The 27,371-nt window shown below is 40.0% G+C and overlaps 3 protein-coding genes across 3 annotated transcripts in view; 1 reads left to right on the top strand and 2 right to left on the bottom strand.

Moving 5' to 3' along the window:
* loxhd1a (lipoxygenase homology PLAT domains 1a) overlaps nt 1-7,949 on the top strand; it is a 28,934-nt gene extending 20,985 nt beyond the window's left edge. The window contains exons 34-41 of the mRNA XM_072371814.1: nt 14-141; nt 245-362; nt 2,890-3,067; nt 4,621-4,806; nt 6,142-6,312; nt 6,460-6,598; nt 6,897-7,052; nt 7,176-7,949. Of these exons, the coding sequence (XP_072227915.1) occupies nt 14-141; nt 245-362; nt 2,890-3,067; nt 4,621-4,806; nt 6,142-6,312; nt 6,460-6,598; nt 6,897-7,052; nt 7,176-7,656 (1,557 nt within the window). The 3' untranslated portion in view covers nt 7,657-7,949. The remainder of the gene's footprint in view (nt 1-13; nt 142-244; nt 363-2,889; nt 3,068-4,620; nt 4,807-6,141; nt 6,313-6,459; nt 6,599-6,896; nt 7,053-7,175) is intronic.
* ark2n (arkadia (rnf111) N-terminal like PKA signaling regulator 2n) overlaps nt 1-27,371 on the bottom strand; it is a 111,118-nt gene that overhangs the window by 70,120 nt on the left and 13,627 nt on the right. The gene's annotated exons all lie outside the window — the stretch shown is intronic.
* ark2ca (arkadia (RNF111) C-terminal like ring finger ubiquitin ligase 2Ca) lies at nt 9,515-25,567 on the bottom strand. The gene is made up of 8 exons (XM_072372494.1): nt 25,392-25,567; nt 17,543-17,843; nt 17,339-17,464; nt 17,067-17,193; nt 16,673-16,777; nt 16,286-16,381; nt 15,579-15,679; nt 9,515-13,308 (listed from the first exon to the last, which is right to left on the bottom strand). Exons 1-8 carry the CDS (start codon nt 25,450-25,452, stop codon nt 13,191-13,193), a joined length of 1,035 nt encoding a protein of 344 aa, XP_072228595.1. The 5' UTR covers nt 25,453-25,567; the 3' UTR covers nt 9,515-13,190.

Raw genomic sequence — 27,371 nt, 5'->3', positions numbered from 1 at the left:
TCTTCATCATCAGATTATTTATGAAGTAACGGTGGTAACAGGAGACGTGCAGAATGCAGGAACAGACACCCAGATCTTCATGTCTGTGTTTGGGGCCAACGGCAGCACAGAGGAGATGCTGCTGAAGAAGAATGAGGACAGGTGGCCAAAAATTTGCTTTCCATTTTAGATTTCTACTCTGACTTTTACGATATAGAATTATGCTCAAGATTTCCAACTCTGCGTTGTTCGTGGTGGACGGCAGGTTTGAGCGTGGTCAGGAAGACACTTTCAACATGGAGATCGATGACATCGCCCCGCTGAGAAAAATGAGGCTTCGTGTTGACGGCTCCGGCAGTCGACCTGACTGGTTTCTTGACAAGGTTGGCTCGCCTCAACCAGATACACGCACCCTGTACATGTTCTGGAGATGTCTTATATGCTACAAACAGAAAAGAATCGGTGGTTTCTGACCAGATTCTGCTCCTCAGAAACATCTGATCCTGCACAAGGTTGCTTAATTTTTATCAAAGGCTTATGAGCTTTTGAGATGAACCTGCAGATCTCATACATAAAAATACAAAACCAGGAGCATTGAAGTGGAACAGTAATTGATAGCTTCTTCCAAAATCAATAGTACAAAGGGGGTTTGTGTTTTTATTCTGGAACTGTATGCTGTAGGTCAAAGGATGTTTCAATCTATTATATCACATAGACACACGCACACACATATCTATCCCTGCCTGTGGGAGGGTGGTAAATGATTCAGCCTCCCACAAAGACACAGACACAGAGGCACATACACACATACACAGCAGGAGCTGGGCTCCTGGAGTGAGCATATTGACCCCTTTTATTCTCCATGCTGGCATTGCACTAATGACCAACACACATATTGTTAAAGAACAAACATGCGCTCATACAAGCTGAGTTTTTGCTCGGGATCGAGAGCTTTTTTATATATATATATATATTTGATGAGTATTCCTTTGATATAACTGACTGCAATACTCTTTCAGAAAATGTTTTTCTCTTGAAATGACGCTGTGAGAGTGCCATCCCTGCTTACCTTCAAATTCAGTCTGAAGTCTTAGGCAGAGAGTGCTGATGAATTAGAACACATTTCCTATGTAAATGTCTTAGGCACCATGCCTTTAGAGCAGCAGAAGAGTCAGGAAGAATACCAAGCCCTGTCTGTCTAAGCTTGGGATTCTGCAACTGTGAACATCTCCTTGACTTGACCCTACACAGAGCCTTGTGTGTTCAGCATCACAAACAGATGTGCTGCCTTTATAGATTGCTGGGTTTATGCACTGAAATGAACTCAACAGTGCACTAGGCAGACTTCCAGCATAGTAATCAGCCCAAATAGATGTGCAGAAAGGAGAGGGAGGCAAGGCTAACAATGAAATATTTCCCAGGGCAATAAGAAGACATCTTAAGAGAGGCAGGGTTTCTGGATATACTGGTGACACATTAGTTATCTTTACATAATGTGAAAATGTGTGACACAACACTTAATGTTCAGCCATCTGAAAAAGAAGCTACACCCTCCTTCAGTTCTAAGTTCTTACATATCAGGACTTAACAGATAATCATCTGGGCTTTCTCTTTAAAATCAAATAAATACAACCTTAGATAAACAACAACATGACATATTACACAGTATCAAAATTTCGTTAACAAAAACTAAGCCAAAATGCATAAGCAATGTGGACATCCCATGATTTAGTAGCTTGCAGAATCACCTTTTGCACCCATAACTTGAAGTAATCAGTCTCTCATGTCATTTTTGCCCTATTCTTTTTTACAACTTAGCCTCAGTTACATTGAGGTTTACTGGCCTTTGTTCAAGCACAGCTCTCCCATTTCAGTTAGTTTGATGTCTGGTCTTCAACACCTTTTTTCTTTTCTTTTTCAGCCCATCAGTTGTAGATCTGCTGCTGTGCTTGGGAATTGATGGGATCCATTTTTTTTTTTTACCAGGCTCTAGCTGTCAGACAGATGATCTCATATTTGACTTTAGAATACTTTTGATATAGTTGCCCAGGCACTGTGGCTGGAAAAGAAACCCAAATCATCAGTCCTCCGCTGTTAGACTTGACAGTTGGTTTTAGGTGTTTGGTTTTGAAAAACGTGGCTTTGTGCATTATGAACAGAAATCTCTACAGGATATTGTGTAAGAAGTGTTGTGGTTTGTTCAGATGCAACGTTGCAAACCTAAGCTGTGTTGCCATGTTCATGTTAAAGAGAAGATGCATTCTCCTGTCAACCCTTCCAAACAAACCATGCTTTGATGAACTTTAACATTTAGCAATTAAAAAAGTAAATTTGATCAGTAGCAACCGGCTCTACTTTCCGTTTTAATTCCAGTGAAAGCAGTAAAGGTGTACACAGTTTTTCACACCCAGAGTGAGTTTTTCTGCATTTTGGCTTAGTTTTTTCATGATGTCATGATACATAAAAAAAAAATTTCCTTCTTGGAATGGCAAACACAATCAGCTGGTCAGTCCACCACTTTTATCCCGACTAAAACAGCTCAGCATCATTGGATTTAGTGCCACGAACCAGAGGACCCTATTTTACTAACAACAGCTGAATATTCCCCTCCAGCTGAATTTGAAGAACTGTGGTGATATTCAATTATTTCTTACCAAATGCCAGCGTCATACCAAAATCTAAGTTTCAGATACTTTGACGCCAAATATATTTCCAGCAGAATTTTAACAACATTATTTTTTTCTCTTTCACAACACTTCAAATTACAGAAGTAACTGACAGTTTTATTTGGTGATAAACTTTTTCCTGTAGATTGATTTTAATTCACTTTTTACTAATTTACTAATTGCACTTTTTATGAACATGTTTATGGAGCAGAGTATATTTGAAAAGCTAACGCTGTGTGTCCAGGTGATCTTGCGTGACCTGACTACAGAGGAGGTATCCGTGTTCACCTATGAAGAGTGGCTGTCAAAGACTTGTGGACCCAAGAGGACCATGATCTGTGAAATGGCCGCCGTGGTGGATGAGGAGGTGATGGTGGAGCTCACCACCTACATCATCCAGGTTAAGACCAGTGATGTCGCAAGTAAGTTTTCCACACATGCACTTATTTTCATGATATGAAATTACTCAATAATTTACAAGATAAAATAAAAAGATTCATTATTCAAACAAAGAAGTAACATTTTTGTGCTGCAGCTTTTGTGTTCAGTTAATCTTAATCATCTTGAAAACTTTCATTATTATATTGCGAGAGTCTTAGCCTCCGACTTGAAAGATCTAAAGGGCGGTGTTTAATCAAATAATGGGTGAAATGTTGAGGACTCTATGGGGAACCACTTTCATGTTAACATTTGGATGAGGCTTGTGAAGCAAAGAAACTAAAAGGTTCAAAGGCAGTCAGCAGGCGAGGTAATTTCAGGTCTACTTATCAGACCTGCTGTCATCCAGCCAGCTTTTCATCTCAGGGTCAGTGCCAGGTCGAGTCCAGAGGTGCGTAGACTGAGCAGAGCTTCTCAGACATGCTCTTTCATTATTAACATCATACAGCTCTTCCTGGGGAGATCCTGAAGGACTCTGCAGTCATCAGAGACATTTCATCTTTCAAGTGTGTTGTCTATTTGTTTTCACACATTCAAAGGGGACCCATCTGTCAGTGGCTTTATATTAGTCAGCCTCTGATCACCCCACCCCCATAGCAAATCAGAGCCTATTACCTTGTAGAGACGAATTACTAAATATGTCTTTCTACACTTTAAATGCCTTTATATAGTTGAACACTGAGTCAGTTCATCTTGTTTCTTGTCCTCATTTGACCTGTCCATGTGCAGAGGTTTTAGTTCTCCAGGAGGAGAAAAGGTGGAATCATACATATTTGACTCCCACATGGTAATGAAAGAAATCCTCTTTAGAAGCCCTCCCCTCTCTTGCACCATCTTTTTTTCATGCAGTATTTTCTATAGCTCACTTATGCTGGTGATCGATACGATAGCGTTGTTAGCAGTCTTAACCGACTTCAGAGGACTGCTTCTTGCCCCTGGCAGTCACTAGAAGCTAAGATGCAGTCTGGCATCACTGCGAAGGCTTCGGGAAGAATATTGAGCCTGGCTTACAGACACACACGTGTACAGGCACAGGAATGCAAATTGCATTGAAAATGCCATGCTGTGTATGCAGTGATGGTGTCTCTTGAGGGTTCTCTCGGGGTTTTCCACGTATTCTCTGAAGAGCCATTAAATATCAGGTATGCACATGAATATATATGAGGGTTTGTCAAATTTCAAAATAAGCATCAAAATAAAATACAATTCTTAAAAGCTACCTTAAAAGTATCAGTGATCTTTCTAATGCCACTGTTATTAACACCAGAGGACTGGTAGATACCAGCTCTCTTGCATAGATACATGTTTAAAATGCAGACGGCTTCAGACTGTCACCCTGTGTATTTTCCATACTCTAATGAAATGATACAGAACATTTTAAGTGAATCAGAGAGCTCCACTCTCCCCAGTTTAATCTGCCAGTGTATTTTTTTCTCTGTACTGGCCATATCTCAAATGTCCTGGAAATAAGAAAAAGAGAACGCTTAACTTTGACAGAATTGTTATATAAATGGGTGACCCTCTTTTGTCTTCTCAGTGGCAGGTACTGATGCTAACGTGTGGCTCATCATTTTTGGAGAGAATGGAGACTCTGGGACACTGGCGCTGAAAGCATGCAGCAACTCTAACAAGTTTGAACGCAAGCAGACGGACACATTTCGCTTCTCTGATATCCTCAGCCTGGGAGACCTCTCCAAAGTGCGAGTCTGGCATGACAACACAGGTCAGTTGCTCATATAAACAGTCACTCTTTATCTTGAGCAAATTAAAATCTGACATTTTGAAAAGCGTAATAGAAGTGAAATTCACAAAACACAGTTTAGGCGGGGTAACTTAAGATTTGGTAACCTATTGATTAGTCTGACATCTGGAGGAGACATCTGGGTCACTTCTTGGTTGATTTTGGTGAAACTTTAAGAGTTTCTGTCTTTGCGGAGCTGCTGCCTAGAAATATCTCATTGGCACAAGATTCCCGGGTTGTTTAATAAAGGCTCTATTAAGGACCCTGCTCAGGGGGCGTAATAGATCAATAAAAAAAAATTTAATTTTCAAAAACAAGAAGAAAATGGAAAATATAAGTAAAAATCTATTGCTTCACAACCTCAGACATTTACATACAGTGGGCAGAGGTTTCACATTTAAGACTGAAACCAGAATGAGCTTGGCTGAGGATTGGTTAAAGATAACATTGTTAGCAGATTTAGATAAGCTACACATACAGTTTGTCTTCAAATACAACCTTGTATTGAAGAGGAGCAGGTGGGTAAACAGACGTTAGCAAAATCTGGTCTGTGCTGCATCTTAAACAGCCTCTCAGTAGGAGTCTCATTGTGAACCTCTGTGAGCCTGTGGCCAGTATATCAGGGAATACAAAAAGAGACACAGACTGTACACTTACTAAATGCATTCTTACCATTTGAAAAATTGCTTTAAAATCCTTTGATGTAATGACCTAAATGATTTCATTACATCACTTAAAAGTGAGAGGAAATCAAAACTGAAACGATAAAAAAAACACATCTTAAGGCACAGAAATAAAAAGATAAATGAATAGATAAAATGTATATGCTCACTTGAGGGGGGTTTTGCCTGTTTCAAAGAGGATTTGTTGCTCATTAAGAGCAATGGGAACAGGCTTGTAAACTGCATCTGACCTGGGAAAGATTAAAATGATGTGACTCATAAGCGGTTTTCGGTTTCAGCTGGCATAGAATAAACTCACATGACTGATGGGCATAATCCCAGATTTTGCATCTATAAATTATATATAGATACTATATTCCCAGAAATTTAAGCAATTCCCAAAGTCGAGCTCTCTTTGTTTTTTCCTCCAATAGGTTTTTTTCCTGTCAGTCCTAATTGTATAGACTCATTGGAAATAAAGCTCCTCACAATTTCACGTTGACATTTTTCTGAAACGGAGTCTGGGTTTTTAGACCCAGTTTGTTTTGCCTATTTTTGCGTCTTTCAAAAGATTGCCTCAGGTTTGTTTTGCCTGTGAATGGAAAACCGGCTAAGTCAATAATTTTCACTCTGTCTTTTTTGCTTTGTGATCCAGGTCCTGCTCCAGGTTGGCACTTGGAGCACATTGATGTTAAAGATGAGATTATGGACAAAACATTTCGTTTCCCTTGTGACCGTTGGCTGTCTAAGAATGATGACGATGGACAGATCATGAGGGAGCTAGCCTGTGCTAACAATGACTACTTAGACCTCAATGAGAAGACCAGTAAGGCCACCCTCCAACATCAGTAGATTCCATTTGTGCAAAAGTATCTTCATGTGTTTTCTTGTTTTCACTGGAAATGATGCTGTTGCTGTTTAAAGAAAAATGAGACAGCTTACTTTAACTGTGTTTGTGTTTTCTCTCTTAAAGAATATGAAATTTGTACCACAACCGCAGACACGGCTGACGCTGAAACCAAAGAGAATGCATGGATTGTGCTTGAAGGGAGGAAGGGCAGATCAAAAGAATTTGTTCTGGAAAACACCTCAAAGAAGAAGAGGTTCCAGCGGTAGGTGCTTTCTGCTAGATTAATTCAATTAGATTCAACGTGTTTGCATTATAAAGCTATAAAAAAGAGATGTGCCTGCGCTCACTCCAGTTTCCTTTTTACATTTAATGATAATCCCACCAGCAGCAAGAACTTGAACCCACTGCAATGCTGAATCCATTTATTATAATATTACAGCACCCCGCTGAAGATTCATTTTTATACAAAGCAAACTGGCAGTAACATGAATTTTACCTACGTGTGTGCCTGTTGTTTAGAAGAACAACAGTCAAACATGTCCACATCCTTCTTTTTTCAGGGGTAATGTTGACAGGTTCGAGTTTTCATCCAAGAACCTGGGAGATATTGCTGGCATTTGCCTGGGCCACACACCCAAGGATGGAAAGAAAGTAAAAGGAGAGGCTTTCTGGCATGTAGAGGAGGTTGTTGTGACTGAAAAAGAACTTGGAAACAAGTAAATACACTGGCTACAGCTTAGTAGCAGCCCACAGCAGTCATTCATTATTTCCACCATGGTCATATGTGTGTTGGCATTTCCAGTTAAAACCTCTGACTTTATTCTTCCTTGTCTGTTTAGGTACATCTTCAGCTGTAAAGCCCTCATCCCGCTTTCTCCAAAGAGGGATGATTTCCTGACTATTGAGTGCACAAAGACCATCGAGAGCTTTGCCAGTAAAGCTCGCAGTCTGGTGCCCGTCAAGTATGAGATCATCGTCATCACAGGTGACGAGAAGGGAGCAGGAACAGATGCCAACGTTTTCATCACTGTCCATGGCTCCAATGGAGATTCAGGTCGTCGGCAACTGCGGCAGAAGTTTCGCAACCTTTTTGAACGTGAGCAGACGGACCGCTTCTTGTTGGAAATGCTGGACATGGGGGAGCTGCAGAAAGTTAAAGTGGAGCATGACAACTCCGGCCTCAGCCCTGGCTGGCTGCTGGATCGGGTGGAAGTCACCAACCTCGCCAATGGTGTCACCACCATCTTTCTCTGTGGGAAGTGGTTGGACATTGAGAGGGCAGATGGACAGATTGCCAGGGTCCTCTACCCAAAATACTAATAATTAAACCATTTCTGAAAAGTGCAAAAGGAACTGCATTTTTTCAAAATGATGACCAAAGAGATTCTGCTTCTTGCAACTATTAAATCTCAGGTAATGATACAGATTTTTACATTTGTAGTTTTCAAAAATATGAAACTATTAATATATAATGGTCAATAATGACAATGTCTTCTTTGGTCAGGAAAAAAAAAAGTGCCTTTTTTTAAAATTCCAGGAGTCAGGGATGGTTTGGCCCATTGTTTTGTAAAAACAAATGTTTTGTAAAAGATTAAACTCTTTTGTAACACCAAGGACTGTTTTGAACCTGTCTGACTCACGTGTGTAGGTTCATGCAATTTTTAAAGCCTTCATTTTAAACACAACTAATCAGGAGATTATCTTTAATGTGAAAAATGTCTCAGTGTAACGCACAAATGACTTTTTGCAGGAGAAAAAGTGCATCTTTTATCTGCTTTTGTTCATGGTCATCAGCCTCAAACAGCTGTTTTAGAGAAGCCGTCCTAATTAAAACACTATAAACAGCTTGTCCAGCACTAAATGCCAAAAGGCGGACAGAGTTAGCAACCAGCTGGGGGAGCATTTAGCCGCCGAGCGAACAAGAGTGTGTGGATTGGATCTTCAATCAACCCCTCTGCAAAATCACAGGAAGATTATGCGTCAAGTACTTACAGTTTGTATTTTCACCAAAATAACGTTACTGACACATCCAGTGGACCTTTTAATCTGAACTTCATAGACGAGGCACAAAAAAAGTATTGCAAATGTTTTTTCGTAGCTGAAATATATATGAAGCGTGCATTTTTACTTCTTTCCTATTTGAAGTTGCACTACAAAATTTGAGCATTTCTGTCCTCTTTGGCTCTTCCTACGGCTGTGGCCTGTAACGTCACTGTTGTAAAAACAAACCTCTGTCTGAGACCTGTACATGGGCAGCCATACATGTGAAACACTAATAATAATAATAATAATATTATAGTAATAGTAATGGAAATCTTCAAGTTTTTCTGTGATACTGTTTGTTTCTTCTGATTTACACTCTTGTAGCATTTGAATACGGCATACGCTAAACTGCAGTTCATGGCACTGTGCATATAACAGTGCCATGAACTGCAGTTTAGCAATGAACCTTTTGAAAGACTGCAAAGTTTCAAGACTTTGACACAAGACAAAAAAATACAAATAAATAAATGGAAAAACATTTTAATGTGAGACTTAACTGCGAGTCTGAAATGGAACTGAGGTGATGACATAAGATTTCATCTGTGAGGCTAACAATAACCTTATAACGTACATTTCAATCTCTCTCCCCCTTTTGCCCTGACACAGAGCACTAAAGTAAAAGTCTGGCGTATGTAAACTTGCTTCAGCGGTTTTATTGTAGAAATAAAAAACTGCTTCAAATCCCCTTTGATTCACAATCTGCACAGAACAAAGGAAGACATTATCTTTATCTTTTCTTGATTATAAATTCTCACCTTTACTGAAAGATCCAAGCAAACCAGACAGGATCCAACACAGAACAAGCGAGCTGATTGACCATTACAGACTAGCTCTGCATCTGTCTATCCTGTTTTTTCCTGAGCTCTCCAGCTTGTACGAAAATCTGATATTCATTCTAGTACTTAAACATTTGAACTGAAGTATCTAATAGTCTAATATGTAATAGTATCTAATGAAAACATGTCAGGGGCATGCAGTTTTGAGGTCCACAATCTTTTCTGGTGTTGCTTTAATTGTTGGAGAGTTACATTTTCCATTTAGCTTTTTGATGATTTTTTTGAGGACACCTAAAACAAAGATAACACAAAAACAAGAACTTTTGCATTTAATCCAGTTTATTACAAAAAGAGCACATAAAAAAGGATAATATACAAGCCATGGAATAAAATCAAAATTTAAAAAAAAAATAAAACAGAAGAGTTTGGGTTTAGCAATGCAACTTTTGTGATCATTATTATTAGTAGGAATAATAAATAAAGTACAAAATTCCACCAAATGTGAATCTAACATTTATCCATTATACGCTCACTCATTTCTTCATCAACACACTCATCACCGTTAATGCGCTATTGCTTTAATATTAATGATAAATAGTTCTATTTTCAGATAAAATATCCTATATTGAAAAACATCGCGCAGTCACAGCTAAACAGCAGATTTCATACAAGAATGTTGGCAGCCCTTTCACTGGCACTTTTTGGCATATTTTCTCTTCAGTTTTGTTTTTCAGATTCAAGCAGCAACGAAATGTATTTCTTTTTTTATCATTTATATTCTTTGTATATATACTGTAGATATATATACACACACACACGCACATATGTATGTATATATATATATTTATATATATATATATATACGCGTGTGTGTGCATGTGTTCACCATATATTACTGAACCATTGCAAATACACTGGCACCTGAGAAAACATGCATTTTTAGAAAAAGTTGTGCTTTATATTCCTTGTCTTCCTTTTGGACTGTGAGAGGAAATAGAGTAGGAGGGACGGACGGTAAAATCGAACAGAGATGGAAAGTAGAGGAGAAACAGACTGAAATCAACTGGAGAATGATTACTGTAGTGTTTGGAAAGCACACAGTGAAACATGCCTCTTCGTGGTCAGAACTATTTCCAAAATATGTGATGCATCACTAACAAACAAGCAGCTGTTTTGAACAGTTTGACTTTGAAATTTTGAGTAGAATGGCTTTCACTTGTCAAATGTTGTCTTGGCTCCTGCACGTATCGTTCGTTTGATTAATTATGCAACCAAAAAGGCATGGTGGCTTTAGGAATTGATTGTTGTTAGTGGTTTGAGTACAAGGGAAACATCTCCTAACACTTACAGTGAGGCACTTGTGATGCTTATGTCCACAAACTATTTTGGAAAAAGAACTGAAGAGACGCACCAGAGAGTCGGAAATCAAAGAAAGATACAAAAGTGAAGAAACATGCTTCATTAAGACCCACAGTGAGCTGAGAGAAGCAGAGCATAAAGAATAAAAGCCAGTTAAATCATCTAAACTACCTTTTTTTTTGCCAGTGAGAGGGTTCCCATATTTAAACAGGTGAGTGCAAAACAAACAGAAAAAAAGTAATAAATTAAAGACCAGTTCACTTCATTGCAGTTTGTCCACTACATCACAGCATGGGGGATCAGAGAAATTGCATTGAATGGAATGTAACTAAGATCCACAGCACCACATGAGAGATTGAAACGGAGAGAGCAGGCTTTGTAGCTCAGTTTTGGACAGTAAACATTGCACGGCCAGCTTGTGGAGATCAAACAGCAGGGCTAACCTTGTTTTTCCTTTTAGTGTTCAAAAAGTACATCTGCATGCAAAGCATTCCCATTTAAAACAATGCAAAAATGAGGTAATTGTTTTTTTTTTTCATAGCATTTTGTGTTATTTCTAAATAAATAAATTATGATTCAGTTGCTCCCAAAAAAAAAATAATATAAAATTAAATACATACCCACGATATCTACAGTTAGTCATAAATTATGATTGTTAAATACTTAAGGCATCTCAACTGACAACACCCTGTGTAAACTATGAAAACTTCATCACAGATGACTCCACTACAGGAAGAGGCAGTGTCAACACTGGCAGTGCACAAGACAGGGAGAAGTAATCAGAAAGTCTTATCCTTTACTATCACAGTGCATAGGACAGTGAGGGTCCTAAAGGCATCCTTACACACACAGCTCTGTGGAACTAAAAGATAAAAAAAGAAAAGAAAAGAAAGTGGCGAGTGAGTGAAGGAGTCGACTCGCTTTAACAGCCTGAATATTTCCCTTCTGTTGTGTCGTCTCATGTCTGTGTGCACTGTGAGAGGGAGGCTGCCTCCGTCGCATCACGTTCTACATGTTCTAGCAGTACAGCATAGCAACCAGCATAGCAACCACGAGGGGAGGTCTGTCACACAAATACACAAGATCAATACGCAAAAGCTCCTCTCCCAGCTGGAACACTGCATGAATCTATACCCAAATATAAACCAATGCAAATGCAATACCAAGGAAAAACTTGTTGCTCTAACTATTGTCACATGTGCTTGCTTATTAGGCAATAAGGTAAACATCAAGAGGATCCCATAGTTTCCACTGAAGGGGACAGGATGAACACGCTACGAGTCAGAGGAAAGCAACCACTGACTGACTTTTTTTGTTTGTTTGTCTGTTAGTATTGAGAAGATAGTCAGAGCTCAGATTAGCAAAGTCATGCACAGGCGTCTTTTTACCATTTTAAACGGAAGTAACGCTACCAAATCTGGCAGCCCAAGCCAAACTATGAAACATGCATTTTTAGTACACTCTGTTCTGCCACTGGCCCTGCGCCAGATGAAACTGCAGGTACAAGGTCAGCTAAATCCTCCCACCTCGTTCTGCAGTGCATGATAAGCTTCCTTTTTTATTCCATCCCCTCTTTTTCTTTTTCTTTTTTTTTAAACATTTTTTGGCTTTATGTTATGCAAGCACTCCAGTGACCATGCTATTTACCTACAATGAGTTCAAATCTCCTGAAGCACACTCACATTTGCATGATCCACATCCACATGTTTGTTAAACACATTCTTGAAGTCACACGCTGCAGGGCAAAGCACACACACACGAAGCATGTGTGCAGATTCAAGCTACACTGCAACAAAATGCATTTTGGTAAAAAAAAAAAAAAAAATTTAAAAAACTTTCTACCTTTCTACCTATTTTCAATTTTCAAACACAAAATGACTCAATCACCAGGTTTTGTTTCCACAGTTAAAGAGACCTACTCACATGACACCAACCCAAGGTAAGTACACCTGTATTGCAAAATGTCAAAGCTGTATGATTGGATCAAAACACTAAGCTAGCTGGTGCTTGGCCCTAAGAAGGCGACAGTGCACCAGACATCGCTTATTAACCACTGCTACTCTACTATGACCACAAATGATCTTTAGGTAAACATAACCTCAGAGCATTTAGTTTCTGTTAAGCTTTCTCGTGTGGCAGGATATTAATTTGATTGAATGTTTGAAAAGAGAGAAATATATATATTCATTTATATGTGTGTATATAGAAAGAGGCAGAGAAAAGAGAGAAAAGCAGCCAGCTCAGTGTGGGATTATGTTTTTCCACTGTCAGGACATTAAGTCATGGCTTTGAGGACATGCTACACAACCCGTGGCTACCTATAGTACAACACCACAACAGCAACAACACCCCACTTACAACCAGCAAGCTACAAGTAAACCCTGTGTACATGAGTGTATGTGTGTGTGTGTGTGTGTGTGTGTGTGTGTGTGCGTTTGCGTGTCTTTTGCTTCCAGAGGGATGTGCTTCTATTTAAAGAGAGTCCTATGCGGCCTCTCATGCAGTCCTGGCTTGGCTCAGTAAAGCGTGAGTCAGAAGGGTTGTGATGTCACATGAAGTCTGGAGACATTTGGCAAAGCACCCAACAAGAAGTGGGGGGGGGGAGGGCCGGCAAGCCGGGGTGGAAGAAAAAAAGAACCACACAAGGGTGGTTAAATCACAAGGAGTCGAATCTCATCAGCTGTCAGGATTCAGCTGTGTTTCGATGTCAACCCGACAGATCGGACACTTCCTGCTGGTGGCCAGCCATTGGTCCACACATCCCTGGTGGAAGAGGTGCATGCAGGGCAATCTCCTAGAGGACAGAGAAACAGAAGAACATGGGGTCACTCATTCATTTGCATTCGTGACTCTCTCAGATCATACAGTTAAGTGTTTAGTAAGAACTTCTGACACAGGGGAGAGTTAATTTTGTTCATTCAGGCATGTAGAGGTGACTTCTGTTGAGCCATCAGTCTCTCAGGCTCTTAGACAGCTGAGGCTCTATACCCTGTCAGCCGTCCCTCTTTCTTCATCCCAGAGTGCAGTTCCTAAAATTCTCTGCCCAACTTGATTTGAAATGTACATTCACACCAATGAGCACAATAATTCAAGGAACAGATCCAAGCTCTGGGAATAATATACTTACCGCAGTGCTTCGAAGTTTGTAGAATTTGATATACTTCTGAATAAATATGACCGAAAATATTGCAATTTTCACACAAGTCCCCGAAGTAGATGAAGATTAAACACTGAGATAATGATACAACAACGTTTGTGATTCTCTAGAAATAGCACTTGATTTGAAGGTGACATTAAAATTAGGTAAAAAAGAAAATAGTAATCCTTTTAACACAACAAACCCTAAAGAGTCTGGACTCCACCAATTCACAGTTAATCAAATGTACAAATGAAGGAAATTCAAAACCAATGTTACCCTCACCAGCAGTGGTTGACCAGCAAAAATTCCTCAAAGAGTGAAGTGTGTAATAGTTTGCAGCATCACAAAATAACCCAAAGACTAACTCCTAAGCAACTAAAGCATCTCTCATGTTGTCTAATGTTATTGAGTCGTTCATTAGAAGAACACTGAACAGCAATGGTTCACATGGCAGGACTGCAAGGAGAAAAACACTGCTGCCTGCAAAGAACACTGCTGTCCAAAATATTCTGTGAATGAATGAAGCAAAAATAGAAGTTTTTGGTTTAAATGAGAAGCATTGCGTCAAGAAAAAGAAAAACACTGCAATCAAACTGTATTCCATCCATAAAACCTTTTAGTAATTCTATGATTTGAGCCTGTTTTTCTGCATCTGGACCACAGCAACCTTTCATTGCAGGTGACACAAATAATTCATACCTTTTAAATACAAAGGAAAATGTTAGGAAATCTATCCATGAAATAAACAGCAAGTGGACCATGCAAACTTGTTCAATGAAAGGATGGTTATAGAAGGATGAAGTTACTGTTTTGCAGTGTGTTGCTGTGTTTTTCTGTGCAGAGGAAAGAGCTAAAATTCCTCCAAGCTGATGTGCAGCACTGATCAACAGTTTCCAGCTTCAGTTTCTGCTGCATCTAGTTCACACCAGATTTCGAAAGCAAGAGTTCATATGTGGCAGAAATGTAATATTTGAGCATTGTCCTCAATTAAATAAATTACCACGTTTTCATCTCTCTTTCATTCTCTTGTTCTAAAGCTCATGAAGTAGCATGTTTGTTAAATCAACAACAAAAAAAAGACAAGCATAGTGTAAATAAACAGGGGTTTAACAATTGGACTGTCCGTTATTATCAGCCTCCTTAAAGGATCCTTAAAAGCCATGTTTCTGGGATGAGGATGAAATTTCAGTAAGGTTTCAGTGGATCTTTAGTGATCTAAAAGCACCCACAGTCCTTTTTGCACAGCAAAGACAGCGCAGACAGATGACCAAGGTTGATGAATGATGCTCATACATTTTTTGTCTTCACCATATTCATGGCAAAGTTGTTAGCATTGTAATGTATTCCATCAAAGTACAGCACAAGTATAAATTGCCAGTAGAAATGGCTGTTAAAGGGAGAGCTAGCAGCAACAAACTATTAATCAACCATGTCAGTTTTTCAGCTGTTTTGTGTGTTCGGGATGTAATTGATGATGGGACTGTTGCCTTGACAGATGCCCGCTTGTTAGGACTGTTCCATTATCTGCTTTCTAAATGCAAATACGTGCTCTTTCCAACCTTAATTAGGACAGGACTTAAAAGAACCCATCGTTCCATGGAAGCATCCTTGACATTGAGAAGCACCATATTTCTTGGCCATGACCAGTAACATCCAGAGCTATCTTCTAGCTGCCTAGCAGCTGCCAAAAGCACATATATATTCCTCTGAAAACAAATGAAACTGTTACTTTAGCACTTGGTCATCTAAGGTATCATGTCCTAATTGTTAAAGTTGTCACCATTTGGCTACAAGATTTGAATTATTCAAGTAAAGCAGAGCTAACCAACTGAGGTGAACATCTTCTTATTTATCTCAGAGTCACAAATAAAGTGAATAAAGATATTTTCCAACTATTTTTGGTGGTTTTTGGGGCTGTTTCTCACCTGACGTCCTCTCCGTCCTCCAACATGGACAAACAGATAGTACACTTCTCATCTACATCTGTTTCCTCTTCCTCCCCAATCTTCAGCTGCAAAGGCTTTCTCTGTTGGCAGGTAAGATGACAAAGAGACAAAAGATAGAGTAAGAAAAGCCGAAAACGTTCTATATGTTGTGTGTAGCTCTCAACAGCCCAGACTCACCAGACAATGTGTAATATGTTTCTTCACATGCCTGAGACTTATAGAGTTATAATCCATAGTTGTAAATTAATGGGAACATATCTCTGAACTGTTAGTAGTAAAATCATTTTGCCTTCAGCATTTAGATTTTTCTAACTGTCCAACCATGCATTTTGTAACATCCAAACCTAGCTATGTACATGCATTCTAACTCTAACCGTGTACTTTTAACTCTTAACCCTAACTATTTGGGGATGACAGTGCCTTAGAAAAGTAAGTGATCACAAGCAGCGGTGGGGTGGAAAAATAATTGTACAGGACAAATCTAGACTTAGCAGTTTCTTGTATAAAGGTCTATTGATTAGCACTTTTACCATTGCCTCCTTCATGTGTGGCCAAATGAACACTAGTGAGTTGAGTCAGAAAAAATTGGTAATTGTGCAATTTTTGAGTCTTTATTGTGAAACTACAACATTTAGCACTATGAACCAACATATCTGTCTAACATTCTGCCATGGAATCAGACCTACCTTCTTATATTTGTGAGGAAAGGTGAATCTCTCTATAGTTGTCTGAACAGCTCCTCTGCTGACACTCCCCAGCCGGTCCTCCAGCTGCAACAGCTCCTGTATAAAAAATTGATGTTCAGTTGAATGTCAGGGTGCTAAAAACAGAACAGCTAAACTAACATAACATTAAGATTGCGTTGTTCATTTTTATTTTCAAAGTCAAGAAACAAGTACTTAAAAACTAGAAACACACTTTTAAATTCCACAAACTCAAGCAGGTTATGAAAATCAGGACGTTCAAAGCTTGAGAGCTACTAATAACTACCTTGAGCAGAGTTAAATGCTAGTGAAATGGCACGGTGTCGCAGGAGAAGGAAGTTTATTAAAAATAAGCACAGACAGGTTTACCTCATAACTTTCCCGCACAGCCGTGGCATGCCTCGAAGGATTCAGACTTTGCAGTGCCAACAGATGGAGCTGGGGGTATGGGTAGTTTCTGATTTCATGGACAACCTGGTAAAACAACAAAAGAAAAAATTAGCATATTTTAGCAGCGTTAATCCTGGGTTCACTTCCTCTTCCTGGGTGTTTGGTTGTATTTCATAGAATGTTGTACTCCTCTTCTTCTCTGATTGTTTCACTTTAATTGGTTGTCTTTTTTGCCCCTTGGGGCCACTGTACATTATACTTAATGAATGTATCAAGGTATCAACAAAAAAACCACACACCTAAAAGAGGAGTTTGATAAATAAAAATAAAACACAGATACTCTGCACAGATACAACTGAATAAAACACAGTACCACTTGTGCGGACGACGTGTTCCTGGGAAAGTGGTGCATTCGAGGAGAGGCCAGGTAATGCTGATAGTGCTGCGGAAGCTGCTGGAGCTGGTACTGATGAGGAAGACCAGCATCTACACTGAGATCCCTGAAGAAAGACAGGCATGTGACAAAAAACGGGATTATTACTTATGCCAGGCAGCGTGCAAGACTGACAGATGGATGCAGAGATATACAGGCAGGATCATTTCTCAACTTTGCAGGAGTCTCATTAATCTCAAGCAGAGACTCACCAGTCGGTGCCTTCGGCCAGATACCGTGGCTGCTGTGTCATTGGCTGGGGAACATGGAGGGGAGGTGAGTATTCGTAACCTGAACGAAGTCGGTGTGGGTTCAGGGGAATACGCTCCTGGGTTCTTCTGCAATTACATGGAGACAAAGTGTTTAGTTTTGTTTCATGTGTATCTATCCGTATTTGTATGTAGAATCATTCCTACCTAGAGTGTGGGAGAATCCTGCGGTGCTGTGCTTCAAGGAGCTGCTGCTGGATGAGGTATTGCTGGTGTAAGGCCTGAGGTAGGAATGAAGGCCCCGGCACATCCTGAAACTGAGGGGGTGCGGGCAGGGCAGTGAGGGTTGGGTGGTGTGTGGGGGGCAGGTGGGCTGCCAGGCCTGTCTGCGGGGACTGGCTGGCGTGTCCGAGAGAGAACTCGGCTGAGATGGGTGCCTGGGGAGCGCCCAGGTGAAAGTGTCGGCAGGAGGTAGCATGGCTGTGCTGATGCCTGCTGAAGTGCGCTCCTGGAAATAAAGGTAGAAGATCACTACTGGGCCAGAAAGGCCTGTGTTCGTTCAGACAGAGAGAGGCACCAGACAACATAAAACATACAAATCCCACAAAAATGAGAAAAACACACAGGATGTGAAAAGACACAACAGACAGAAGAGCAAATGGATGACACAGACAAAGACACAAAGACACTCTGACCACTGTGGAGCAACATCCAGATCCAATGTGCTGTCTCTTCACTTGCCATCAAGAAAGACATATCCCCACTAACAGCCTGGGGAGTTTCCAAAAACAGTGCTCATTAGCAGTCCACCGCTAGTTGACTTAATGGGTTTTTGCTCTATTATTTGTGAACTTTTTCAAGGGACGTTAAACTGAACATTTCTCATCAAGAGTCTGATAATAGTGAGGCACCATGAGAGACAGAGTTTGCTCAAAAAATGATTCAGTTTTGACCCTCTCCTGCCCTTCATATCAGATACCGAGAAGACATGAGGTTGTATGAACGGACCGCTAAATCACCTCAGTGTTGATTTGCTCAACACGATCAATACAAATTCCTCTCAGTGCAGAGAAATGAGGGCTGGAGGGAACGTGAGGTGAAGACAAAGAATTGCTACTTAACCTTCCATTCCATGACAGCCCTCGAGCCTTGTGGACCAGCAGCGTCTGGAGGATGCTTTCTGCACGGCAAAATACTGTGTCTTTGCATGGCCAACACCAATAAGTGGAGTCCATAAAAGAGATTTGAACAGTTTCAAGCTCAATCAGGCCGTGCTAATCAGCTTAGTGGTAATAAGGAGTGACACATTACACCTAATGTGAGCAAGAGGGAGGATGTGCTTATTAGTTGATCTGTGGGGTAATAGATGTCATGTGAGGTAGAAAACATCCCTCACACACAAGTGCATCTAATATTTAGTATTTTTCAAACGCAATCGCTCAACATTGTGTAGAATGTGATTATACAGTAGCTAGAGAAGGAAAGTGATGTGAGCATTGTTCCAACCTACAGGTTAGTTTGACACAAACACAGGAAACAATCATGGACATATTATGAGAGGACAGTCCCCTGGGCACAGGAAAATGGCTCTACTAAGGATCAAGACATGCAGTAAAACGCATAAAATAATGACAAACATACAGATTGTGTTTGTTTTCTGTGTCCTGCTGGGTCTTGTGAATGTTTTGCATCAGTTTGTACCTCTTTATGGACATTTTTTTGTTTAATGTTAGACATTTTGTGGTCATTTTGCATCTCAGTGAGAACATTTGATGATCACGATGGTCTTTTTTTGCATCACTTTGTGATTGTTTTTGTTTCAAATTTCTTTCTTTTACATCTCTTTGGTGCAACTTTATGCATCTTCGTGTCACCAGTTTATGTCACATCTTGCTACTAAATGAATCAATTCAGCCATTTATATTCATGTAACCTTACAAAATGACCAAGATAACAGATAAGTGTCAGAAACATTGTGACTTTGTTTCATGTTGTTACTTCGCATCTTTGCTGTTGTTTTCTTTTCATATCGCATGTTTAGTTACATCACTTTCTTCTTTTCATTCTGAAACTGGCTCAGTGATCTGTCGATGAAGAGTTTGCCAGTCAACACAATCTCTTTTGTTTCATCTATACAAAAGGAAAATTGTAAAAGCAGATGAGACTCCAATTAGGTATTACTTTAAATCAAATGGTGAATATTAAGTTCAGGACTTCTTAATAGGCTAAACAAACAAGACAATAGCTTAATAATTAGTGAGATTTAGAGGTGAAGTCAGGCTTAATCTGTTACTTTTGTTCAGTCTTTGTGTTTTGCTAAGCTAAGCTGTTTCTATATCTCACCTTACATTCAGAGATGGAAAATAAAGTGACACAAACCAAATAAGCAGAACAAATAAGCAAGTGTCCCAAAATGTCAAACTGTTCCTTTCATTATTGCTGACAGATTTGCATGGCTGTGCTTCGTCGCATGCAGCCTGGGGACATAAGAAGCCAGCGAACCCAGAGAGCCATGAGCAAACTGAAAACGACATTTGGCTGAGGAAGTAGAGCAGAAATGGCAGTGTGGTGGTTTGGATTGGTTAACGGTTGTTGTACATCAGTTTCGTATGAAGCCTGTGACCTGGTAGGGCTGGAATCTGTGTGAAGTTTATCTTAAATATCAAATCATTTGCCTTGAATTTTTTCCATAGCTTTAACAGCTGCATTAATATTTCACGTACTGCAGAGTTGCCAGCACTAACTCCTCTGACGTTACTGTGACATCTCTGCTTTGAGTTAACAGACAGAATAGGCCCGTTTGGTGCAGAACAGACTCCCACCCATCTACACACACAATCTACTTCTCCTTGCCCATGAGCTGCTGCACAGGCATCCCCTCCCCCATGGTGTGGCTGCGGCATGGTCTCCCTGTGTGAATGACAGCCCAGAGGCCCCGCCCCCCTGCGACTGCAGCAGTCTGACATGGATCCTCCCTCACCGCCACCAGCTTCCATCACTGCAGTTTCACAAATCACACCTCGCCTCTAACTTAATCCTGTTCTGTGCCCGTCCAGCGATCTTCCATCCGTCATGTGACACATTATCATCACCCCAACTGCCGATATTTCACTGACCAACATGCTCCCAGGCACAAGCTGGACTGAAAACCTGCTTACATTTACAAACTTGCCAGCTGACCTAACTTATGTGACGTGAATAAATAAAGACAGGGTTGTGTCAGAACCAGTCCGGCCACTGGAAGAGGAACATATGCATTACAGCTGCTGAGTTATTTAAAAATCTGTTGCGGTAGTTGTTGGAGAAATGTGCCGAGCACACAGGACTGCATCTCAGGCGCTCCTTTCCTATCCCCACATGAATAACTCGGACTATTTCAGAACAGATGCAAGGCTCAAATGGTTGAAGTCAGACAGCAGTGAGATTCAAACTTTAACTCTTTCCATTTCTTGAGTTTATACTTAGAAATGTTTGCATCAAAATGTGACGATTGTTCCTGATTTCACACTTCAAGAAGCTTTTACTGCTGTTTCTCAACTGAAGGTGGACACCACATTTAATTGTTTAAAACGAAGAAGGAGAACTTAATATGAACATTGTATAATGAAAGAATATTTGTAGACACCTTAACATGAAATACAGGTTATACACAAAAACGGTGACCTCCAAGTCTCTTAATAAATGTTATATTACTTAATGTTAAAAACACTAGACAAACCAGGACCTTATCCACACTTGTAATGGGCGTCTGATTGGGCTTAATTATGGATAATACACGACTTGACAATGCATGCATTTATTCTCACATGACAAAACTGCTAGCAGCAGCCTTCTGTTTTGTTACTGAGGAGTTTATTTATAAATGTGCTATGGTCTGTTCCGCCAATTACCAAGAAGCGCTTGATGAGATAGATCTGTTGCTTGTTGCACCCGTAGAAAATCTGAAGTGTAACAATGACAGATGACAGTTTCGCAGACAATAGTCTCATGCGTAATCTCCCCTGCAACCTCAACATTTTTACACTTCGGTTTACTAAATGATCATTATTGCAGTTTATATAAGTTCTTAGGTGGGTCAGGTTGTCTCTTTGTTTCCAGTGGTGGTGCTATGCAAACAGGCTGCATGTATTTTCATGAGGAAAATTAAGCCATGGATCCTGTAATAAAATCGTCTGCATGCAGGGAAACAGTGTGGGACTCGTTCGGAATACAAAAATCGACAGCGTTTCAGTTAAAAGGAGGTTGGCTCCAAACCTAAACTTCCCAGTGGCAACCAGGTGTCAGTCAGATGTGAACAGGAATCATGACAACCAACGAGCACGATGCAGAAGAAGGGTTTTTGCCCGGTCGCATAAAGGAAGTCATATGCAAAAAAATGAAGATACAATCCAAATTACATGCTGAATTTTGTAAAAGCTTAGTTTAGAAAGTGCTGACTAGTCATTAACAGGATGTAAAACTATTGCTGTAGTCAAAATGCATGGCTTTGGACTGATTCTGCTTCAGAAAAATGGCTTTGTAGGAACAGTTTAAACATAAGATAAAGGAAAAATATGTATTTTTTTGGTTTTGTACCAAGTTACCTGGCTCCTTAAAGCAGCTGCACCAAGACATTACAGCGGTAATAACTGTCTTATATTGAGATATTGAGAGATGGTGAAATTTCACTATCTCAATTTTTTCCAGCGAGACTTTGAGTGGTAAATAAACTCCTAAAAATGTTTCAGTTTTACTCGAGGCACTCTTTAGCAGGGAATCGGGAAATTCTTCATTAGTACACCAGAGTGTGACTTCACAATCATAGGTTCATAGGTCAGCTATCTTAACTGTTAAGATTCACATTTCTATATCCAGCCTCTGCCACGTGCATTTTCTCATGTCAGTTTACAGATAAAATGGTCTTGCATCAATTTTCTATTCCTGCTTTATCCTTTGCACGATCAGAGGGCCTCAGTCTCCGGTGTCATGGGGTGAGAGCTGCGCTACACGATGGACAGGTTATAAATAAACAGATTTTTAAAAAGTCAACTACGCAGAAGATTGGATTACAGCTTTATCATGCATCTTGTTTGGAAATTCAAATGAGGAAAAGTGGATTTAATTAAAGCCTGTTTACTTGTTTTTTTTTTTCTTTTGGCACAAGTTCACATTTCATTAACTCAAATGAGATTAAACCAAATCTTTATTTACTTGTTACCATTGTGAATCACTTATGCCACTTTATACTGCTTCAAAGCTCCATCAATGATGGCTTTCTTTACCTTAACTCGAGAGTAAAAACTCAGTTTTCAATCTGAGGATTCATGACTCATGTTTGCTAAACCCGATTCCTGTAACGAGACTCCAACGTCTATTATTTAATAAAAAAAACTGCGTAGAAACACAATTTACAGAAGGATGCAGCCCACTGTTTGTTCACGAGGAGTGAAGGGTGACCCTCAAAGGACGTTAGGGTTTTAAAGGTCAATCAATGCCTTGAAGGGTTACTGGGTAAGATCATAATATACCCTCAGACGATTAATTCCACGTATTGCTCATACCACCTTTAATTTGATTCCTATGTTAACTCAACACCAATGAACACCAATGAGTGGATGCGAGGGAGGCAGTGTTTTGTTTTATAGTGAATGGATTAGAGTGAATGACAGCAAATAACAGGAAATATTAATGTACTGCTTCGTGTTTTAATGGGTAAAAGATATAGCTGCCCTTAGTCCAAAATAAGCAGAGCAGCAACTTGAGGAGACTCTGTCAAAGACAGCTGAAAAATGAGAGCACATATAGAGTGAGGGGACCGTCTTAGTGACAGCACAGTGTGGAGGGAGGAGGTAGGGAACACATGGAAATCAGCAAAAAGCACACTGAAGGTTAGGAAGAGAACTAGTCTTTATTGGAAAATATTAGTGTGTGTGGCACTGTGTGATAATAGTAATAATAATAATAATAATAAGACTAATATATCCTATATAACCATAATAATACCATGCAAATAAAGACCGAAGGCAAGGCCTGACCATGCTCTCTGTAGGGTTAACAGAACAGAAGCAGCATCCAATGAGTAGATGTGTTTGCTTACAGCACATTTCAGTACAGCAGGGACATCTCTACACAAAGATTACATTGGAATCTGCTGTTCAATGTGGAAAAACAAAAGTATAAAATGACCATGCATTAGGTTCTAATACAAGAACATAAGGTAGAAAACCAAAACCAAAGAATAAAAGACATTTTGATTCTAAAAAGGACTTCTACAGCAGTGCAGGATATACACATCCCTGTAAAATGGATAGCATTCTGGAGGTAGTGGGGGAAAGATTTGAGAGGGAGCTGTGCACGATCGTGGCTTACTTTCAAAATGGCAATGACTTAGAACAGCGTCTCACCAGTTTAGTGAGAAATCAATTCAGTTAACGGGGAAGTTTGGTACTGGCACACGGATAGTATTATGGCCAGCTGTTTGGATGCCACTTTAGGCACAGTGGATCATTAAAGGTGAAAATAAAATCACACAAGCTGTGATTTCAGTACCACGGGTACTGGTGAATGTTAGGATTACAGGGTTACTGATAATGGCAATATTAAAGCGAAAGCTGATACAATGCACCTTTCCAAATAGGGGATGGAGACAGTAATCATACAGTTCGATCAAGCATGGCTGTAATCGAATCCAGGAGGGTCAAAATGTATCCACTTTACAGAAATTTTACAGCAGAATGTAGTCTATCCACACTGAATGGGAGAATCACAATGACAGTCTGTAGTAAAGTCTAATGCTACAATGGGTTATTCACTAAAGAGCAACATGACAGTTTAAATAAAGACAAACTGTTTTCTACAGAAAGTGTTATTCTTTAGTCTGTTACACAGAAGGATACGGTATGAGTGGGAACTCGGTTTTAATGCCAATGTCGTCTTCAGATGGAAAGAGGAAATGAGGAAGAAGGGGTTCACAATACAGCTAGATGCAGAGAACAGGCAGAGGCTACGGCAGACAGCAGCAGATGATCGTTAGCTACACAATGGAGGGGGACAAAGGTCTGAGAAATGCGGAATGTGGAGCCAGCCTCGATACTATGGAACAGGAAAAAAGAACACAAATAAAAGCACAATGAAATCATTGGTGCTACTGCATGTAGATTTAACAATGCAAGTCAAATTACCTCTACTATTATTATTATATGATCAGCACAGATAGCCTGCTGCAGTTGAGGGTGATGTTGGTGTTGTTATGCCCAATTCGACGTCTTTTAAGCTGTTCACATTTTCTCTAGAAGAGCACCTGGAGCGAAATTTGAGGGTTTCTTTTAAGGTTTTGGAGAAATGCCAGCAATTCACAGCTAATTTATGATACTGCTATCAAGATGAAAGCCATTACAGTCTGAAAAGGGGAAACACACTGATTGAAACTAGCTAAATTTAACTTAAATAAAAACAAAAACACACAACAAAAAAAAAAAAAACCCGCAGGAAATCCAACATGCTCCATGCACACAAAGAAGAAAACAGCCTGTCACACTGCATTTTTTGTTTGTTTTATACAGCCGTTTGCTTTGCCAAATCATGTTAAATTCAAACAGATTTGAGCATATTTCTAGCTAAGGCTCACCAAGTTTACTATTAAGAAGATAACAGCAAGCGGCGACGGCAAAAAATGAACGCAAACGCAAGTAAACAGCGCAGATAAACGGAGACAGGACCGCGTTAACCACTGAGGATAAAACAAAAGCAAGGCTCCCATTTGACAGCTACAGTCGGTCGGTGCGATTAACAGGCCCCGAAACAGCCCAAAACAACGACTCCATGACTGCTGGGACATTAAATGTCATCAGTCTCAGTTAAGTGCGTTTTAACGGTTTCGGTTGAGCTAATCTAACTCGACGCTGCAGCTAGCAGAACGGCTAACGCTGGGTCCATCGCTCGCTGCTGCGCTGCGTCGCCTTTTAGCTAGCAGGTGTCAGCTCTGTTTACATCATCCGCGGACATTTAATAGAGACGAGAGAAACGCCGAGAAATAATGTGTTAGGGTAAGGTCAAGAGAACGTAGAGCTAGTCATACCTCTATTTCTAACTGAGCCGAAGACGGGGAGAACCAGATATCCAACATGGACTAACACCATCCTGGGTCCTTCTTTGTTGAGAGAAGAGCCAGCGAAACAGATGGTCCATGGAAATGATCCCCCTCCAGTCCCCTGCACATTCAAACGGACAGGCTGCGCAGTCTGCACACAATAAGCCGAGCGACCAATCACTGGATCCCCGCGAGCAGGACCCCTCCATCTCTGGCACCCAGATCCACCAATGGGATTAGTGCCGGGGCGGGGTTGCCTGAGCGACCGCCCCTCCATCACTGGGTCCTCCAGTCCGGAGCTTAAGGTACTTATACAATTATTTAATATAAACCTATAAATATTGAGCAGTAATCTGCGACCATTGTAACTCTAACTTAATACCAGAAAATGTCCATATACAAGTTAATATGCCTGCAGGACATGATTACTCTTTATATGAAGAGGGCTACAAGTCCAGGACTGTCTCTGCACAGCTGAATTAGCATCCATATCCCTCATATGGATAAAATAGTGTTAATTACGATTTAACCTTGGAGACTGACTGACCATGAACTTTTACTCCTCACAGCATCATGTTTCTGACTCCTCTCCTGACATCCTTTCATTTGATGTGCTGTATCCAAGTCCTTCAAATCTCACATTTGATACTGTGTGAGTTTGATGCCCTGTGACTGGTTGGGCCTTTAAATATTACCAGGGAAATGGGATATAGGTGAGGTAGTTTGTTGAGACATGTGAAAATCTATATGGAAATACAGTATATATGGTAAAAACTGAGTTTGTACAGTTCAAACAAGCTTGAATGTCAATATTTGGTACAGTCATCTGTATCCTTCAACACAGCTTGAAGCCTTTTAGACAAGCTTTCTTCTCATTTCTTTAAGTAGTCTTCAGGCATAGTTCTCCAGGCTTCTTGAAGGACATTTCAAAGCTCTTCTTTGGATGTTGCCAGCCTTTGGTTCTGTTCTTTATCATGTTAATCCCACTCATCAATAATGTTGAGGTCCAGGCTCTGGGGAGGATTTATCTCTCCATAAGACCTGTTGCCACCCATTTTCAGTCCAATTCTCATGTGATATAGCACACCTCAGCCTTTTCCCCCTGTTTCTCCTACCTAGAATGGCTTCTTTTTTTTTTTTTTTTTTTTAGCTCTGCCACTTCTTCTTTTATCCAATTTCCTCAGATATTTTAAGGTCAAACTGTACACCATGCTGAGATATACCAAGTTTTTATCCAGTAGATCTTAGGGAATCATCTAGATTCTAGCAAAATACTGTTTTATGTCTGTCAGACTATGTTCTCTTTGGTTTTTGTCATAGATGCAACTAAAAAAAAGGGAGTAGATTATGAGTCTTTGCGACTGGCTGCTTAGTAACAAACTGCTTAAAGATACAATTTAAAACAGGTTCTATGCTAAGTTTTCTGTTGTGTGCCGACACTGGTTCATCCCATGAGTTTCATGCATTCTCATGCGTGAATGATTCGTAGGTCAGTGTTTGGTGGTTTGACAAACAAAAATGAGTGAGGGGGGAAAAAAAGAAGCAACATCTGAAGAAAAACTCAAAAACCTTTGAAAAGCCAGGAGAATTATTGCTCTAGACCACTTTAAAAAGCCTGTGTAGTATCAGAGGGGATCCCTTTAGAGTAAAAAGTTGCACAAAGAGATCACAGACCTCTAACCCGCTTAGATTAAGATAATCTTTTCCACTTTTGGATCTACTGTATCATTTGTCCTCTGCTTTTCTCAAGGAACAGTAACCATCAGATATAGTCATCATGGGAACAACAAATATAACTATTTGTTAGAGATCTTTGAGTAATGTTTAACTCAAAGATAATAACTGCCCTTAATAACTTCATATACATTGCACCATTTTCTGTACAGCATAAATACTGTCCTGAAAATCTCTTAGTGTTAAGCCTGAAGGACGAAGGAACAGATGGACACGGTGAGGCCGAGGGGTCAC

This window comes from Leuresthes tenuis, unplaced genomic scaffold (genome assembly GCF_036924035.1).
Source record: "Leuresthes tenuis unplaced genomic scaffold, fLeuTen1.0.hap1 SCAF_19, whole genome shotgun sequence".
NCBI classification, from domain to species: Eukaryota; Metazoa; Chordata; class Actinopteri; order Atheriniformes; family Atherinopsidae; genus Leuresthes; species Leuresthes tenuis.
The sequence above is the reverse complement of the archived record's forward strand: the minus strand, read 5'-3'. Positions and strand labels throughout refer to the sequence as shown.